This window comes from Hypomesus nipponensis, chromosome 4 (genome assembly GCF_054491055.1).
Source record: "Hypomesus nipponensis isolate SF chromosome 4, ASM5449105v1, whole genome shotgun sequence".
In the NCBI taxonomy this organism is placed as follows: Eukaryota; Metazoa; Chordata; class Actinopteri; order Osmeriformes; family Osmeridae; genus Hypomesus; species Hypomesus nipponensis.
In genome coordinates this window covers 7662740-7675175 of record NC_140364.1, presented here as the reverse complement: position 1 = coordinate 7675175, position 12436 = coordinate 7662740, and the positions used below count along the sequence as shown (strand labels likewise).

Genomic DNA, 12436 nt, shown 5'->3' with positions numbered 1-12436 from the left:
CCTTTAAAAACAGACAAATTGGCAAGCCAGGATGTGCCTTAAACATCAACACCAGATACACCACATGACACCTGTAATAAACAACTATTTATTCAGATTTGCAGGAAAACAACCATCTCCATGGCCTTTTGGTTTTGCACACTTCCACTGTGAGCCTAATTAAAGACTCACAATACATGTCTTCTCATGGTTCTTAGTGTCACAAAAGACAGTTAATACAAATACCAATGAATTAGACTGTGACATGGAAGAAATGATTACCCCCCCAATCACCTATGCATTATGGCCAGTGCCTTGTCAGGGGCAAACCCATTCCCCATCCTCACATGAATGTTGGTTCAGTAAAGTGCTACAGATGCCACTAACTCTTGAAGCCAGTCTTCTCTAACACAGTTCAGGCCAAGCAGCCTAGACTAAACTGCACTTTCGCTGAATCATTTTCTGACGCCGTGGATCAATCTGTGTCAGGCTACCTGGCCATAGCTCTGGAGCCGCTTTCAGGTAATTTTTTAGTGGTTAAAAAAAAGGTTTTTACAGGGATCACAAGTTTCTGTCCATGCATGACTCACTAACCTCCAATTGGCTCATAAGCATCAGATGTTTTGCATCGATAGATGTGAGGCTAGTTAGTGTGCACTGCAGGAGTACAGGAGGGTAACTAGCCTTTCATAGAGTGCTAGAATGAGTCTTGGGTGCAACCTAACTTTGCAGGAGCTTGTCAGACCATTGGCTCAGCTGGGATCAAGCATCTCAAAAACCTCTTCCTTAAACTCAGAGAGGGCATACGAGGATTCATAGAAAGACTTTTGAGATCCCACCCTGAAACGTTATCTTGTTAAATTTCCATGGCTGGTAGTTCAAAAACATATAGAAACAGCATTTACAATATTAATATGTACAAATACAGATATATACACACACACCCCACTGACACACAAGACATACAATCAGGAGAAAACTCTTTACAATAAGATCTAGAGTTTGTTTTGCCACACGGGCAATTTCACCGTAATTCATAATTACCATTCAAATTCAGGCGTTCAAAATCAACATATTTCTGACTTGGAATAAAACGCATTCATCAACACCAAACTGCAGATGAACACTGTACCGTCTCGCCCATTCTTGCCCTCATCCTCTATCTAGAGCTCCTGAAACAGCGACCAGCACAGTAATACTGGCTGGTCTGGGGCTGAAATCTGCTCCTGCAGTTCCAGCGGTCTACACAGGTACAGTACACAGCCTTTTCCATCCATAGCACACCGCCCTATCTGTTTCTACAGCATGAAACTGCCTGGATGACCTACTGAAGAGAGAATTAACTACATCTAATACCCATGTGTAGTTCATTGTCTCAGTTGTTCTCATCATGATTACTAAATCTGTCCACATAGCTTCACAGTGCAATGGCAGTTTGTTAAGAGAATATATATAAAATGTGGATATATCAGTACAATAGGATCAACAGTGTTCTTAAATTATGAGTTTGTTATTTATGGACAATGAATTATTCTCATAATTGGTTACATTACAAACAGAACTACCCAAATGTGTTGCTAGTCTTTGGCCTTTAGAAGTCAACAGTGTCTTTTCTGGCAAGGTTTCAGTACTCTTTTCATATCACTGATATACGAGAATTCAACCCAGAAATCCCTTAAAGGGGTTAAAATAACTGTATTAATGTTTTACTTATTAATAAAAGCCAAATGAGCTATGAGTCTTGATATTATGTGGGCTATATCTTTCTATAACTTGTGGCTCTATGTCTCTATTGAAAAGTCAGACTCAGAGTAGGTAGCCACACAAACAGTAGAACACTCCCTAATGTTCAGCTGGACACATTCCAATCATTTAATACTGACTACAATGACCGTCTTAACAAAGATTCCAGTTTATCAATTAAATCCAGCCCCCCCCCCCTCCCCCCAACACCACCACCCATAATGTGCATCTATAATAAGAGTGTGTGCAGGAGTGCGTGTGCATACATACAAGTGCATCAAAAAAGACAGGGGAGGTGGATTGACATGTGCCCTCTCTTACAATATCTAGACAGGACTCTTCTCTACTAAGACTCACTTGGATAGTGAGTGAAAGAGATCAAACACACATTTGGGGGTGCCAAATAGCCTCTGGTACTGAATCTCTTCTCCTGTAAGAGAGCATAATAATGTCCTAATGTTTTCCTATCCCTTGTCAAAATACTGGTAGCTTTATTTGATAAATCCCAGACACAAAGTCTGTCGAGGCATGTGTGTGTGATCCCTCCCTTGGCCATTTCTCCATCCCTATATTGTTTTATCCCTCCAGCTGTCTTCCTTTTCCCTCCCTCCATCACACACTCAGCAGCCAGAGGAAGAAGAAGACGGCCACAAACAGGAAGAGGGAGTCCTGCCAGTTGTTGTTGCCGTTGTTGGGGTTACCGTTGCCTTGGAGATCATCCGCAAATGGAGGATCTGTGGAGAGAAATAAATACATTTGTAAGTCTGCATGATAAACTGTGTGTGCATTTGAAAGAGAAGAAGAGGGAGGGAGGGAGGGAGGGAGGGAGGGAGGGAGGGAGGGAGGGAGGGAGGGAGGGAGGGAGGGAGGGAGGGAGGGAGGGAGGGAGGGAGGGAGGGAGGGAGGGAGGGAGGGTGTGTGTACTGTACCTGGTCTGTGGAAGGTGTCATTGGTGTTGAAGACTGTGGTGAAGAAACCGAATGGGAAAGCACCAATCCCAAATGACATGTGGAATCCAGTGTCCCCAAATCCCTGGAAGGGCTGGAGGAGAAAAAAAAACTGATGAGGAAGTCAAAAAGGACAGACTAGGAGGCAGAAGAGGGAGTGTTGATACCTACCAAGGTCCCTACCTGGGCCGACCCATGGACCTCCAGGAAACACTCATACATACAGTCTAAGTACTTATACATGTCAGTGCTCAGGAGGAAATGAGGTCACGCATAGACACATGCTCACCCCTCTACTTTCTGGTTCTGTTCTCTGACCCTGAGGCCTGGGCGGAGTTTTCAACCTAGATGGAATCAAAACAACAACATCCGTTTCTTCTATGTCCTCACTCAGACTGAAGGCAAATTTCCTTTTCACTTTCGTTCGTATGACCTAAAACAAATAGCTTCTCGCTCCTTCTCAGGTTCACACACACACACACACACACACACACACACACACACACACACACACAGTACCTGGGATCCTCTTGACTGGAGCTTCCTCTACCATAGAGAGGGATGACTTTCTCTCTGCTGATGCCAGCTTTACACACAGGACACTGCTGTCTGCTGGGTCGTGTCTCCAGCCACTGAGAGGAAGGCAGAGGGGAGAGTGCAGAGTCCAAATATAGTGAGTGTGTGGAATGATCCTACGTGGTTTCATCCCTACAAACACAGAGACACCTTGGCCAATGTGTTATTAACAACCAGGCCATTAACAATGATCCGCACAGTACCTAAAATGACTGGTTTTCCAGAAAAGGCTGTCAGAATGTGTTCATAGGGGCCAACTAAATCTGTTAGTGTTAGCCATGGAGGCAGCATGTTTTGTTGTTGTGATGATACAAAAACACAGAATTATTCACTGTAGCCAAGGAATTAATCTTGCTGCTGAATTGACTCTTTAAAAAGATATTTTAGGCATTAGCAGTACTCCAGGTAGTGGTGAAATGCTTTTTAAGGGTATGATACATTACCTTAAACAAAGTTAGGAAGCATTATAGTAATTAGTGGGGTTCAGAGACCATGAGGACATTGTATGCTTTAAGCAGTGCTTACAGTCAACTAACAGGAAAGCCATGTTACATTGAGAAAGTCTGGTTTCAGCCAGGTAGTGTCTGGTGCTAACGTTTACCACTGATAAGAAACCAGAGAGAACTTCACAGAGGACATAGGCTTACCTGGTGGAGGCAGGGCCAGCTATTGAAAGCAGAAAAACAGAGAGATATCAATAATGGCACAGTAAAAACATTTTCCAGAAACCTTGCCAACTAAATTTTTCAGCATGCAATTCTAAAATACCTTTAATCTTATTTGATTTTGGCCTAATCACATCCCTACATTACTGCCATACTACAGCCCTTACCTAAGGGAACCCAGCTGACTGCACAATCCTTATTGGAGGTGAATGATTCAAATATGTTTTGTTTCCCACAGCTACTATTAATTACCTCCATCTGTCAGTGTATCTATTGCCTTTTGCTGCCGGCTAGCCCTGCTGATTTGTGTGAGGGCAGGATCGTACACGCAATGTCTACCACTGTATTGGTGGTTCCAAAAACCATGGTTACTTTACCACCACAGAGTGCATAAGAGCAAAATGGTGGCTGTAATCCAATCTGGTTATCAAAAATCAAGCATTTGAATTTTATTTGCCATTTTGGAGGGGATCACTTTGTTTATGGCCATCTAGAAAATGAGGCCATGAAGATGGAGTAGTAGTGAAGGTAGGCTTGCTAGTAGTGAGTAGAAGAGAAGACATGAGTGTTGCCTTTTTTCACTACAGCACAGGGAGTTCAATGTCACCTAGTCAGACTTCCCATTAGTATGTTGTCAAACTGTAAAGCTACTTGGTACTTTGTGGTGAAAGCAGCCGGATTAGCCAACACAGGCAGGCTTTAAAAAGGTGTAATCATTAATCATGTAACGCTATGTTCTATGTGTAACCTATGAGTAATAGATAATGCATTACCCTGTAGGTTGTCAGCAAAGTGTTATATTTAGTCTCTATAATTAGTATGTCCCATACTTGTTATCAACAAACATTCACATTACCTAAATCTAGACTCAAAAGTGAAAATAACTCACATTGATAACCTGGAAAACCCTGTTTTGGACATTATCAGCTTCCAAAAGGTCTTAACTTGTTAGCATGTTTAAAGGGGAGTCAGGTGGCTGAACGGTGAGGGAGTCGGGCTAGTAATCAGAAGGTCGCCAGTTTGATTCCCGGCTGTGCCACGTGACGTTGTGTCCTTGGGCAAGGCACTTCACCCTACTTGCCTCAGGGGGAATGTCCCTGTACTGACTGTAAGTCGCTCTGGATAAGAGCGTCTGCTAAATGACTAAATGTAAATGGCTTTATACACCGAGTACACTTTCAACACATGAAACAAATAAAAGCAGTGACCTGTTAAACTATCTGTAAAATCAATTAGAAAACACCCTATCAATCAAGACATGAATGGTTAAAAGTTTCTAGCATATAAAATAAAACAGAATGTAAGACAAAATGCAGCCCTTAAACATTCAAGACAATACAATGGGACAGAAAAAGGATTTCCATTAAATTTAGCCGAAGAGGACCCTCTACTACGGTCAGGCCGTCTGGAGCCATTGACACGACTAAAGTATTGCCACATGCCTCACACATTATTTGGGGTGGGGAAAAAAATCGATTTCACATTTGAATCGCGATTTAGTTTTCTAGCGATTGGTTGATTTTTGTAATCGATTTCTTGACCCCAAGAATCAATACGAGTCGAATTGTGAAGTACGAAAAGATTCCCACCCCTACACATTATGTTGTTCACATTTGGTGTTTGGACAGACTTGTCGGATTGATGTAGGCCTAGTTCATATAGGGACTGTGCTGACACATCAAACCAAAACAGGCAGCAGACAATGCCAGACACTCCAATACTGACTTTCTTTTTTGAATGTTTTTTTTTAATGCCAAAAATAGTTTACAATTCAACTGGATGAACATAAACGTATTACACTGCATGGGATAGCTGCGAATCATCATATGCGATGAGCAGACAACGTCTTTGCTATTGAGGATATTTTGCATCTATTCTTACTCTTTAACTATGGACTGGCTCGTGCTACTGACCCCAATCCCACTCGCTCATAATCTCAAATTAACCCTCCAGGCCACGGTCGACATGAATCGACACGCACGCGCGCACACGCACACATCCTTCGAGAGCGGGATATAAATAATTGAAGGGTCCAATGATAGGCTACATCTCGTAAAAACGATATTGAATCGAATGGCAATACGGTATAACCATGCTATAACGATTGCGTGAAGGTCTGAATCGGTAAATTCGGTTAAACAAGGAATGAATGCCAAATTAATTACGGATGTCAGACTAGCTAGCACCCGAATAGATCAGCAGCAAATCGGTAAATAAACCCCCACTCCAAGCAAGCTAGTCATGTCCAACAAACACCAAACATTACAAACACTCTAGTACTGTTGGCTGTTGTTGGGTTTGGAATGTTTGGAAATATAGCTACCAAATTTACCCACGGGGATAATAAAGAAGACCTTCTCCTCACTATAATTTTTACACTGCTTCAACAAACGCCAACAAATATATCACACCAAACCAATATAACCCTGTTGTTGGTGTTAGTATGGGCAGTGTGAACTGGCCTTAGTTGCTAACCTAGTACGTTTGTCTGTATTGGACCTAGCTAATCATTTATGAGATGATATGGGAAAGTCATGTTACAGTACACTGATATGTGCCTGACATTCATGCAAACCAACTAATTCGGTGGGGCGTCGTTTCGCCGTGCACTGTAGTTAGCGCTGGATCGTTCTGCAAAACATGACATTTTGTGGTTCCTTTAGTTAGCTAGCTAGCTCTACCCCGCCTCGTACCAGAACAAGTGGCCGCATAAACTGATGACAGCGTCCCTTGCTGTGTCCAAACAAATGTTGCATTCAAACGTGGCACGATCTCGTTCGCGTTCCCCCTCTCCACCGCTACCTCCGGGACCGTCGCGCTCATTACTGTTGTCCTCGGCCGGGAACCCTCCTCTGCTGGCAGGTCCTCCGTCACTCGAGGACCGGGGATCTGCGGCTGCCATAGTTGTTTACTGAAAGTAATAAGCCACTACCAGGCAGGCGTGAGCTCGAAGCTTGACTGCTGTCTGTACCTGAAAACCACCACTTCCGTTTCCGTAGAGGAAACATCAGACGAGGGGAGGAAACAGCTCGTACCGTCGTTGCCATTTAATAAAGCTTAATAAGTGTAATGACTTAAGTAACTATTAAACATACATGCATGTAACGCACACATTTTCATGAAATGTTTCATTGATAATGATACATCATTACAAACACTCTGCGCTTGATATTGGGTTTTAGATATACTTAGGGAAGGCCAGTGCTTAATACTTTTACGGTATGTAACACTTTAATTGAGTAATCACAATTATAGTTTAATGCTTAAACATGTTGTCCATTCATATCCATGGGGGCCAATTTGGTGGCTAAAAAACGTTTCCCTTTCGACTCTAAAATTGTTAATAATATTAATATTGCTGTAACTATTAATTAAACGTTGTTTTTGTTGTCAATATGTTCTCTTATTTTTTTTTCATTTTTGTTGGCCAGGATGGTTGAATTTGTAAAACTGTATGGAACATTTCTTCCTAACGACAACATTCTACACGGTCACAATTAATGTAACACTTTGTGCGGTCTCCACGCTGGTACTTATATTATCTCACGTTTATCACAGTGTAGAAACGGACCTTAAACTGTAAGTTATTAAACATATGAATGCGAGATTTCCACCTTGAAATTGTAACTTTTCTAAAATCTTCAATTCGGAGGTAGACACTATTAAATAAATCAAAATGAAGATTAAACGGCAAAAGCAAGCCAAGAAAACAATAAGCTTCCATAAATTCAACTTCAGTTTTCGGGAGCCTTTTCAAATTCTCATCGATGGGACATTCTGTCAAGCAGCATTAAGAAACAAGATTCAGATTAAAGAGCAAATGCCAAAGTATTTAATGGGAGAAGTGCAACTTTGTACAACGAAGTAAGTAGCTAGTTTACAAAATCCTCACCTACAAAAGGTGAGTCAAGACACATTCACGAAATTACATTAGCTTCAAATGTATTGTCCAACGTTGTCTGCATTGAGCATTTGTATGTTTCTCTACAGTTGCGCAATGAAGGAACTGGAAACACTCGGCAAAGAGCTTTACGGAGCCAAACTCATACTGCAACGGTTTCAGGTCCGAAACTGCAAGCACTTCAAGAACCCAGTGCCAGCTTCAGAATGCTTGCTGTCCATGCTGGAAGAGGCCAATCCTCACCATTACTTTGTTGCCACCCAGGTAAGTGCTGTTGTTTAACCACTATTTGGTATACCAGCTTGGTATTTCTTGTCTGTAGGCAATAGTGCCACCTAGCTATAAAGCATGTGTTCATTGGATGATTTCCCTTAAGAGCGTCTATCTAATTTCTAGGACCGTACAGTAACAGAAGGCTTAAAGAAGATCCCAGGTGTACCTCTCCTCTATATTATCCTCAACACTATAGTGCTTGACAAGCCCAGCCAGGCATCCCTAAACCACGTCCAGGCTGTGCAGCTTGGGGAGCTGGTGACCCCAGCCCAGCAGCAGAGCATCCGCAGCCTGAAGGAGGAAGTGGGCATCAGGCAGGACGGGGAGCGGCGTGGCAAGAAGAGGAAGAGGAAAATTGTGAACCCTAACCCTCTCAGCTGCCTGAAAAAGAAGAAAAAGAAGCTGCCCACACAGCCGCTGAATAAGAAGAAGACAGAGGGCGAGGAGAAGAAACGCACCAGGAATCGTAGAGGCAAGTCAGCCGGAGGGGAGGGGATAGCAGTTAACCCTGTTCCAAATCCTTAGTGGTCTGGAAAGTCAAATAAGTAAAAACAAATAGATTTTATAGTTGTGTGTGTGAACAAGCCACAGAAATACATTTTATACTGTTATGAACCCCCTGTTGTGCAAAATGTTCAGTAGAATGAAAATGTGTGAAGCTGTTCAAATAAAAATAACATCAGCATCTTCCTGGAGAAGTGTTAGATAGTTTCCTCCCTTTCATTTGAAATCCTTAGATTATTGCTGTTAAACCCATGTGAATTTAAAGTATTGTACCTTTAAATGTGCTGCAGTGATTTTTCACATTGAAAAGTATTTTGACAGTAATCCATTGGAATGAAAAGAGAGCCTATGAGAGCAAGTCAGAAATGTAACCAATTGTTAATAAAGATCTGAGTCAGTAGCATCCCTGTAAATTAATGTAAAATTCTCACGTTTTTTCTCTGTTAAGTCACGTTGGGTCCTGACATTTTCATTTTCAACCAGCAGGGTGTAGTGTTACACTTACATACAAGTCATGTTGATCCCAGATTGATCTCTGGTGATGATGCATCATGAGCAAAAATAGATAGGGTTTCAGCAACAACGACAAAAACTGAAGACATTTCCCAAAACCGTCTTTATTCTTCAGAGCCCATTCACATTAAGTGCAAACATATTCATGAGGACCAAAGTATCAGTAAATGATCTCTGCAAGTGCAACTTCTTATTTTTCCAGGGTACCCAAGCTATAGCACCTTCTAAACATGAAATATGGGCAATGCTCTGGCATGAAAGCCATGTGCAATAATAAATCATATTTGCTATGAAACCACATAAGTCCAGCCACTGATTTAACCTCAAAACATGCCCATACACACTCCCTTTCTTTACATGACTGTTATCCAAATAAAATGATCAAGGACCATCACTACATCACAAACAATGGTCTGGCAGACATGACAACATTGTGTTATTTTTATGGTGGGTTGTTTTGTTTGTATATACTTACATATTGGAGTTTGTTTATTAATCTCTTCATTAACAGTAATCATCCAGATGTCGCAGCTGTATCTGTTTTGCACTCACAGTACAGTTCTATGCTCAGTATACCCTTGTGGACAAATATTGGTATGGATTGGTATGCCTGACTACAATGTTGTTTCAAAATTCATTTGAAAGATATCTTTATTTTTTTTACGTAAAACAAAAAATAATCATAGTATGAACAATATATGTAAAAAATCCTGCAGTCTGAAAATATACATCCTTTTTCCTTTGTACTGTAAAATAGCTTTTCTATGGTGCAACCTTTGTTATTGGTGTGTATGCAAACTGAGTAACTTTAAGAAAACTGTCTTATGAGAGAAAGTACCACATGGTCATATTAGTAAGATGCCTTCTTCAAAATAGGTGACATTTTCTGAGAGACAATCCAGCTCACCTTGTTCAGTTGTTCATAATGGAATTGCTTAAACTTTATTGTTATCCGATATTTAACTTATGTTCTGCTACAAATGGACCTTTACCTCAGTTAACGTATAGAACATCTGCAGACTTAACAGTAACTTCTTTACTGTTAGAATACACATACATATGTGCTGAATTCACATGATTGTCCCTGTGTTTTGTTGTAAAACAAATCTCCAGAAGGAGTTAATGTCACCTGTTACACTCATCTATACTGAAAGTACTGGCCCGGTGAGTTCTCTTGGACCCTGCTATTCTCTCTCTCACTCTCTGATTGTCTGTGCATTTGCTTTTGAGTAGAAACGGTTTGTGTGGTGTATGAGGTCCTGGCCATTCAAACACTGCAGCAAATCTATTGCTTAATTAAAGGCATCACTTCAAAGAAAACACAAGCTGCTTTAAGGAGTAGTATGAAGCTAGAATAGTTCAAATACATTAATTTACATGAAGCCTATCATTTTTGTCATTTTGCAAATAACATCATACTAAGTTCTATAGAAAAACAACAAAAGAAATACAAACGAAACGGTTTGTTTTTACCCGGTAGCTTTCTTACTGTAGTCTGCTGACTGCATGTGATTTTATTTGGGCAACATTGCTTTTGAATACCACTTGCAAATGTCCCATGTCAGTGAGTTCCTGGCCCCCCACCAGTCCAACACTAGCTCCATGACATCACATCTAGGTGTTGCAGCTCGTGGTACTAAAACACATCTCTTGTCACAGTGAGTGTATTATAATGGCAGAAAAACACATTTCTACAGACTGACAGTTTGAAAGATGCATCTAGGACCTTACAATTAAGGACCCAATAATTGGTATGATGAACAATGTTTTGGCACTGTGTGGCATCACTCACAAAACAGACACAACATGAACAAGATTGTCTTAATTCCTGCATCCGTGTGAGGGACAAGCTGAGAAACAAACCTTGAGTTGTGATTGTCAGTGGATGATCTGTTCCACGCCTGGCAAACTGTAAAGAAATGCGTGAGGCTCGGTACAGTGCAAGCACAGTTTTTGAGTAGTGTTACTTACTACCAGGTCTAAACAGGTAACAGATGAACTGGCAAATCCACATGTCCTGTCTGTCCTAGACTAGACTGTCAGGCTGGAGTCTGTCCATTTTAAACAGAATACAAAAGGAAACAACATTTGCATGGTTCCTGTGACCAAATAAGTGCTGTCAACATCGAGTCAATATTATCAACAATAAGCCACTGTACAATTAAAACAAAACAAACACAAATTGTAACTGAGAGAGGACATCTTAAAAACAGAGACCCCAAATTCTATTCACATGTACCCGCATCGTAAGGAATGGTTCCATTCTAGTTAGGCCAAGAGGTACTCCTACACTATGGAATGAAGTGACACTCAGTAGTGCTAATAGAAGTTCACTGTGTCGAGATGTGCAGCTGTTCCCTCCATCCATGCTCTCACAGGCACACACACACACACATTAACACACACACATTAACACACACACACACAGGTCAGTCCTCAAACACCTCCAGGAAGAGTGGAGGGAACAACTCGGTGGGACATTCCACCTTCATGTGCAGGAAACGGCTGGCGTGGCATGCTCCAATCATCCTCAGGTCTGTCACCTTCATCAGCAGCTTGGGCCAGAAGTGGGCCACCTTGTGTTTGCGGTAGTTGATGTAATGTTCAAAAGCCAGGAGGAACTCCTCCTGACAGCGCTCGATTCGTTCCACACTGGTCAGACCCGGCCGATCTGAGGACAGACAGACAACAGTTAGAATGTCTGACTGGGCTATTTGTGGTTTTAAAACTGATCTAACATTGTCAGAAATATTGAATAAATTATAGTTGTAAAAGCAAGCTAAATGAATGCCAAATGCTCTCTACTGGATTGGCTTATTAGAATGAACAACAGATTTAATCACATTTGCAATTGATTTCATAGTAATAAGCCATAGAAGGCATGAGGAGAGATCAATGGCTTCACAGACAATAGACAATGTCTAGGCTAATATGGTCAGAATAAAGCTATTGATTTTCACAGTGGCTGCACATCAAGGATGACCAGCCTTTGGTGATTTCCCTTCCTTAGTCTTTGGAAAAGCCATACTGTACAATGACAGTTTGAAATATTAGTGTAGTGTGCTTTAAACCAACTATGGATGGAAGTGATTAGCAGTATTGACTGGTACTGGCTTTGATTTTTTGACATAAAAATGGGCCAGTAGACCAATTAAGCCCCTAGAGTGTTTAATTGCACATCACAGCACGCCAAGCCCCATTTGTAATCACCTTAATTCAACATTTAATTTGGGAATTAGGTTTTTCTTTTTGGATCTCTTGTTATCTGAGAAAAAAATGTATGAGGCAGAACTGCTGTCAACTACCACATAAGTAAATGAAAGGCTTAAAGCTCC

General features: G+C 41.3%; 3 protein-coding genes across 8 annotated transcripts in view; 1 reads left to right on the top strand and 2 right to left on the bottom strand.

The window, feature by feature from the left end:
* Positions 1-74: 74 nt before the first annotated feature.
* rnf5 (ring finger protein 5) lies at positions 75-6896 on the bottom strand. The gene is made up of 6 exons (XM_084696106.1): positions 6604-6896; positions 3893-3911; positions 3189-3301; positions 2959-3013; positions 2652-2763; positions 75-2456 (listed from the first exon to the last, which is right to left on the bottom strand). Exons 1-6 carry the CDS (start codon positions 6810-6812, stop codon positions 2335-2337), a joined length of 630 nt encoding a protein of 209 aa, XP_084552232.1. The 5' UTR covers positions 6813-6896; the 3' UTR covers positions 75-2334.
* Positions 6897-7423: 527 nt separating this feature from the next.
* utp23 (UTP23 small subunit processome component) lies at positions 7424-8771 on the top strand. 2 transcript variants are annotated; one of them, XM_084696103.1, is made up of 3 exons: positions 7424-7774; positions 7901-8075; positions 8208-8771. In XM_084696103.1, the coding sequence occupies exons 1-3, from the start codon at positions 7587-7589 to the stop codon at positions 8607-8609; spliced, it is 765 nt and encodes a 254-aa protein (XP_084552229.1). In that variant the 5' UTR covers positions 7424-7586; the 3' UTR covers positions 8610-8771. The 2 variants fall into 2 exon arrangements, with proteins under 2 accessions (XP_084552229.1, XP_084552230.1); XM_084696104.1 differs by having other exon boundaries at positions 7673-7811.
* A 414-nt stretch (positions 8772-9185) lies between these two features.
* The window catches only part of thrb (thyroid hormone receptor beta), a 42061-nt gene continuing 38810 nt past the window's right edge, over positions 9186-12436 (bottom strand). For all 5 annotated transcript variants that reach the window (XM_084696097.1, XM_084696102.1, XM_084696101.1 and 2 more), the window contains one exon: positions 9186-11772. In XM_084696097.1, coding sequence (XP_084552223.1) covers positions 11531-11772 — 242 coding nt within the window. In that variant the 3' untranslated portion in view covers positions 9186-11530. The remainder of the gene's footprint in view (positions 11773-12436) is intronic.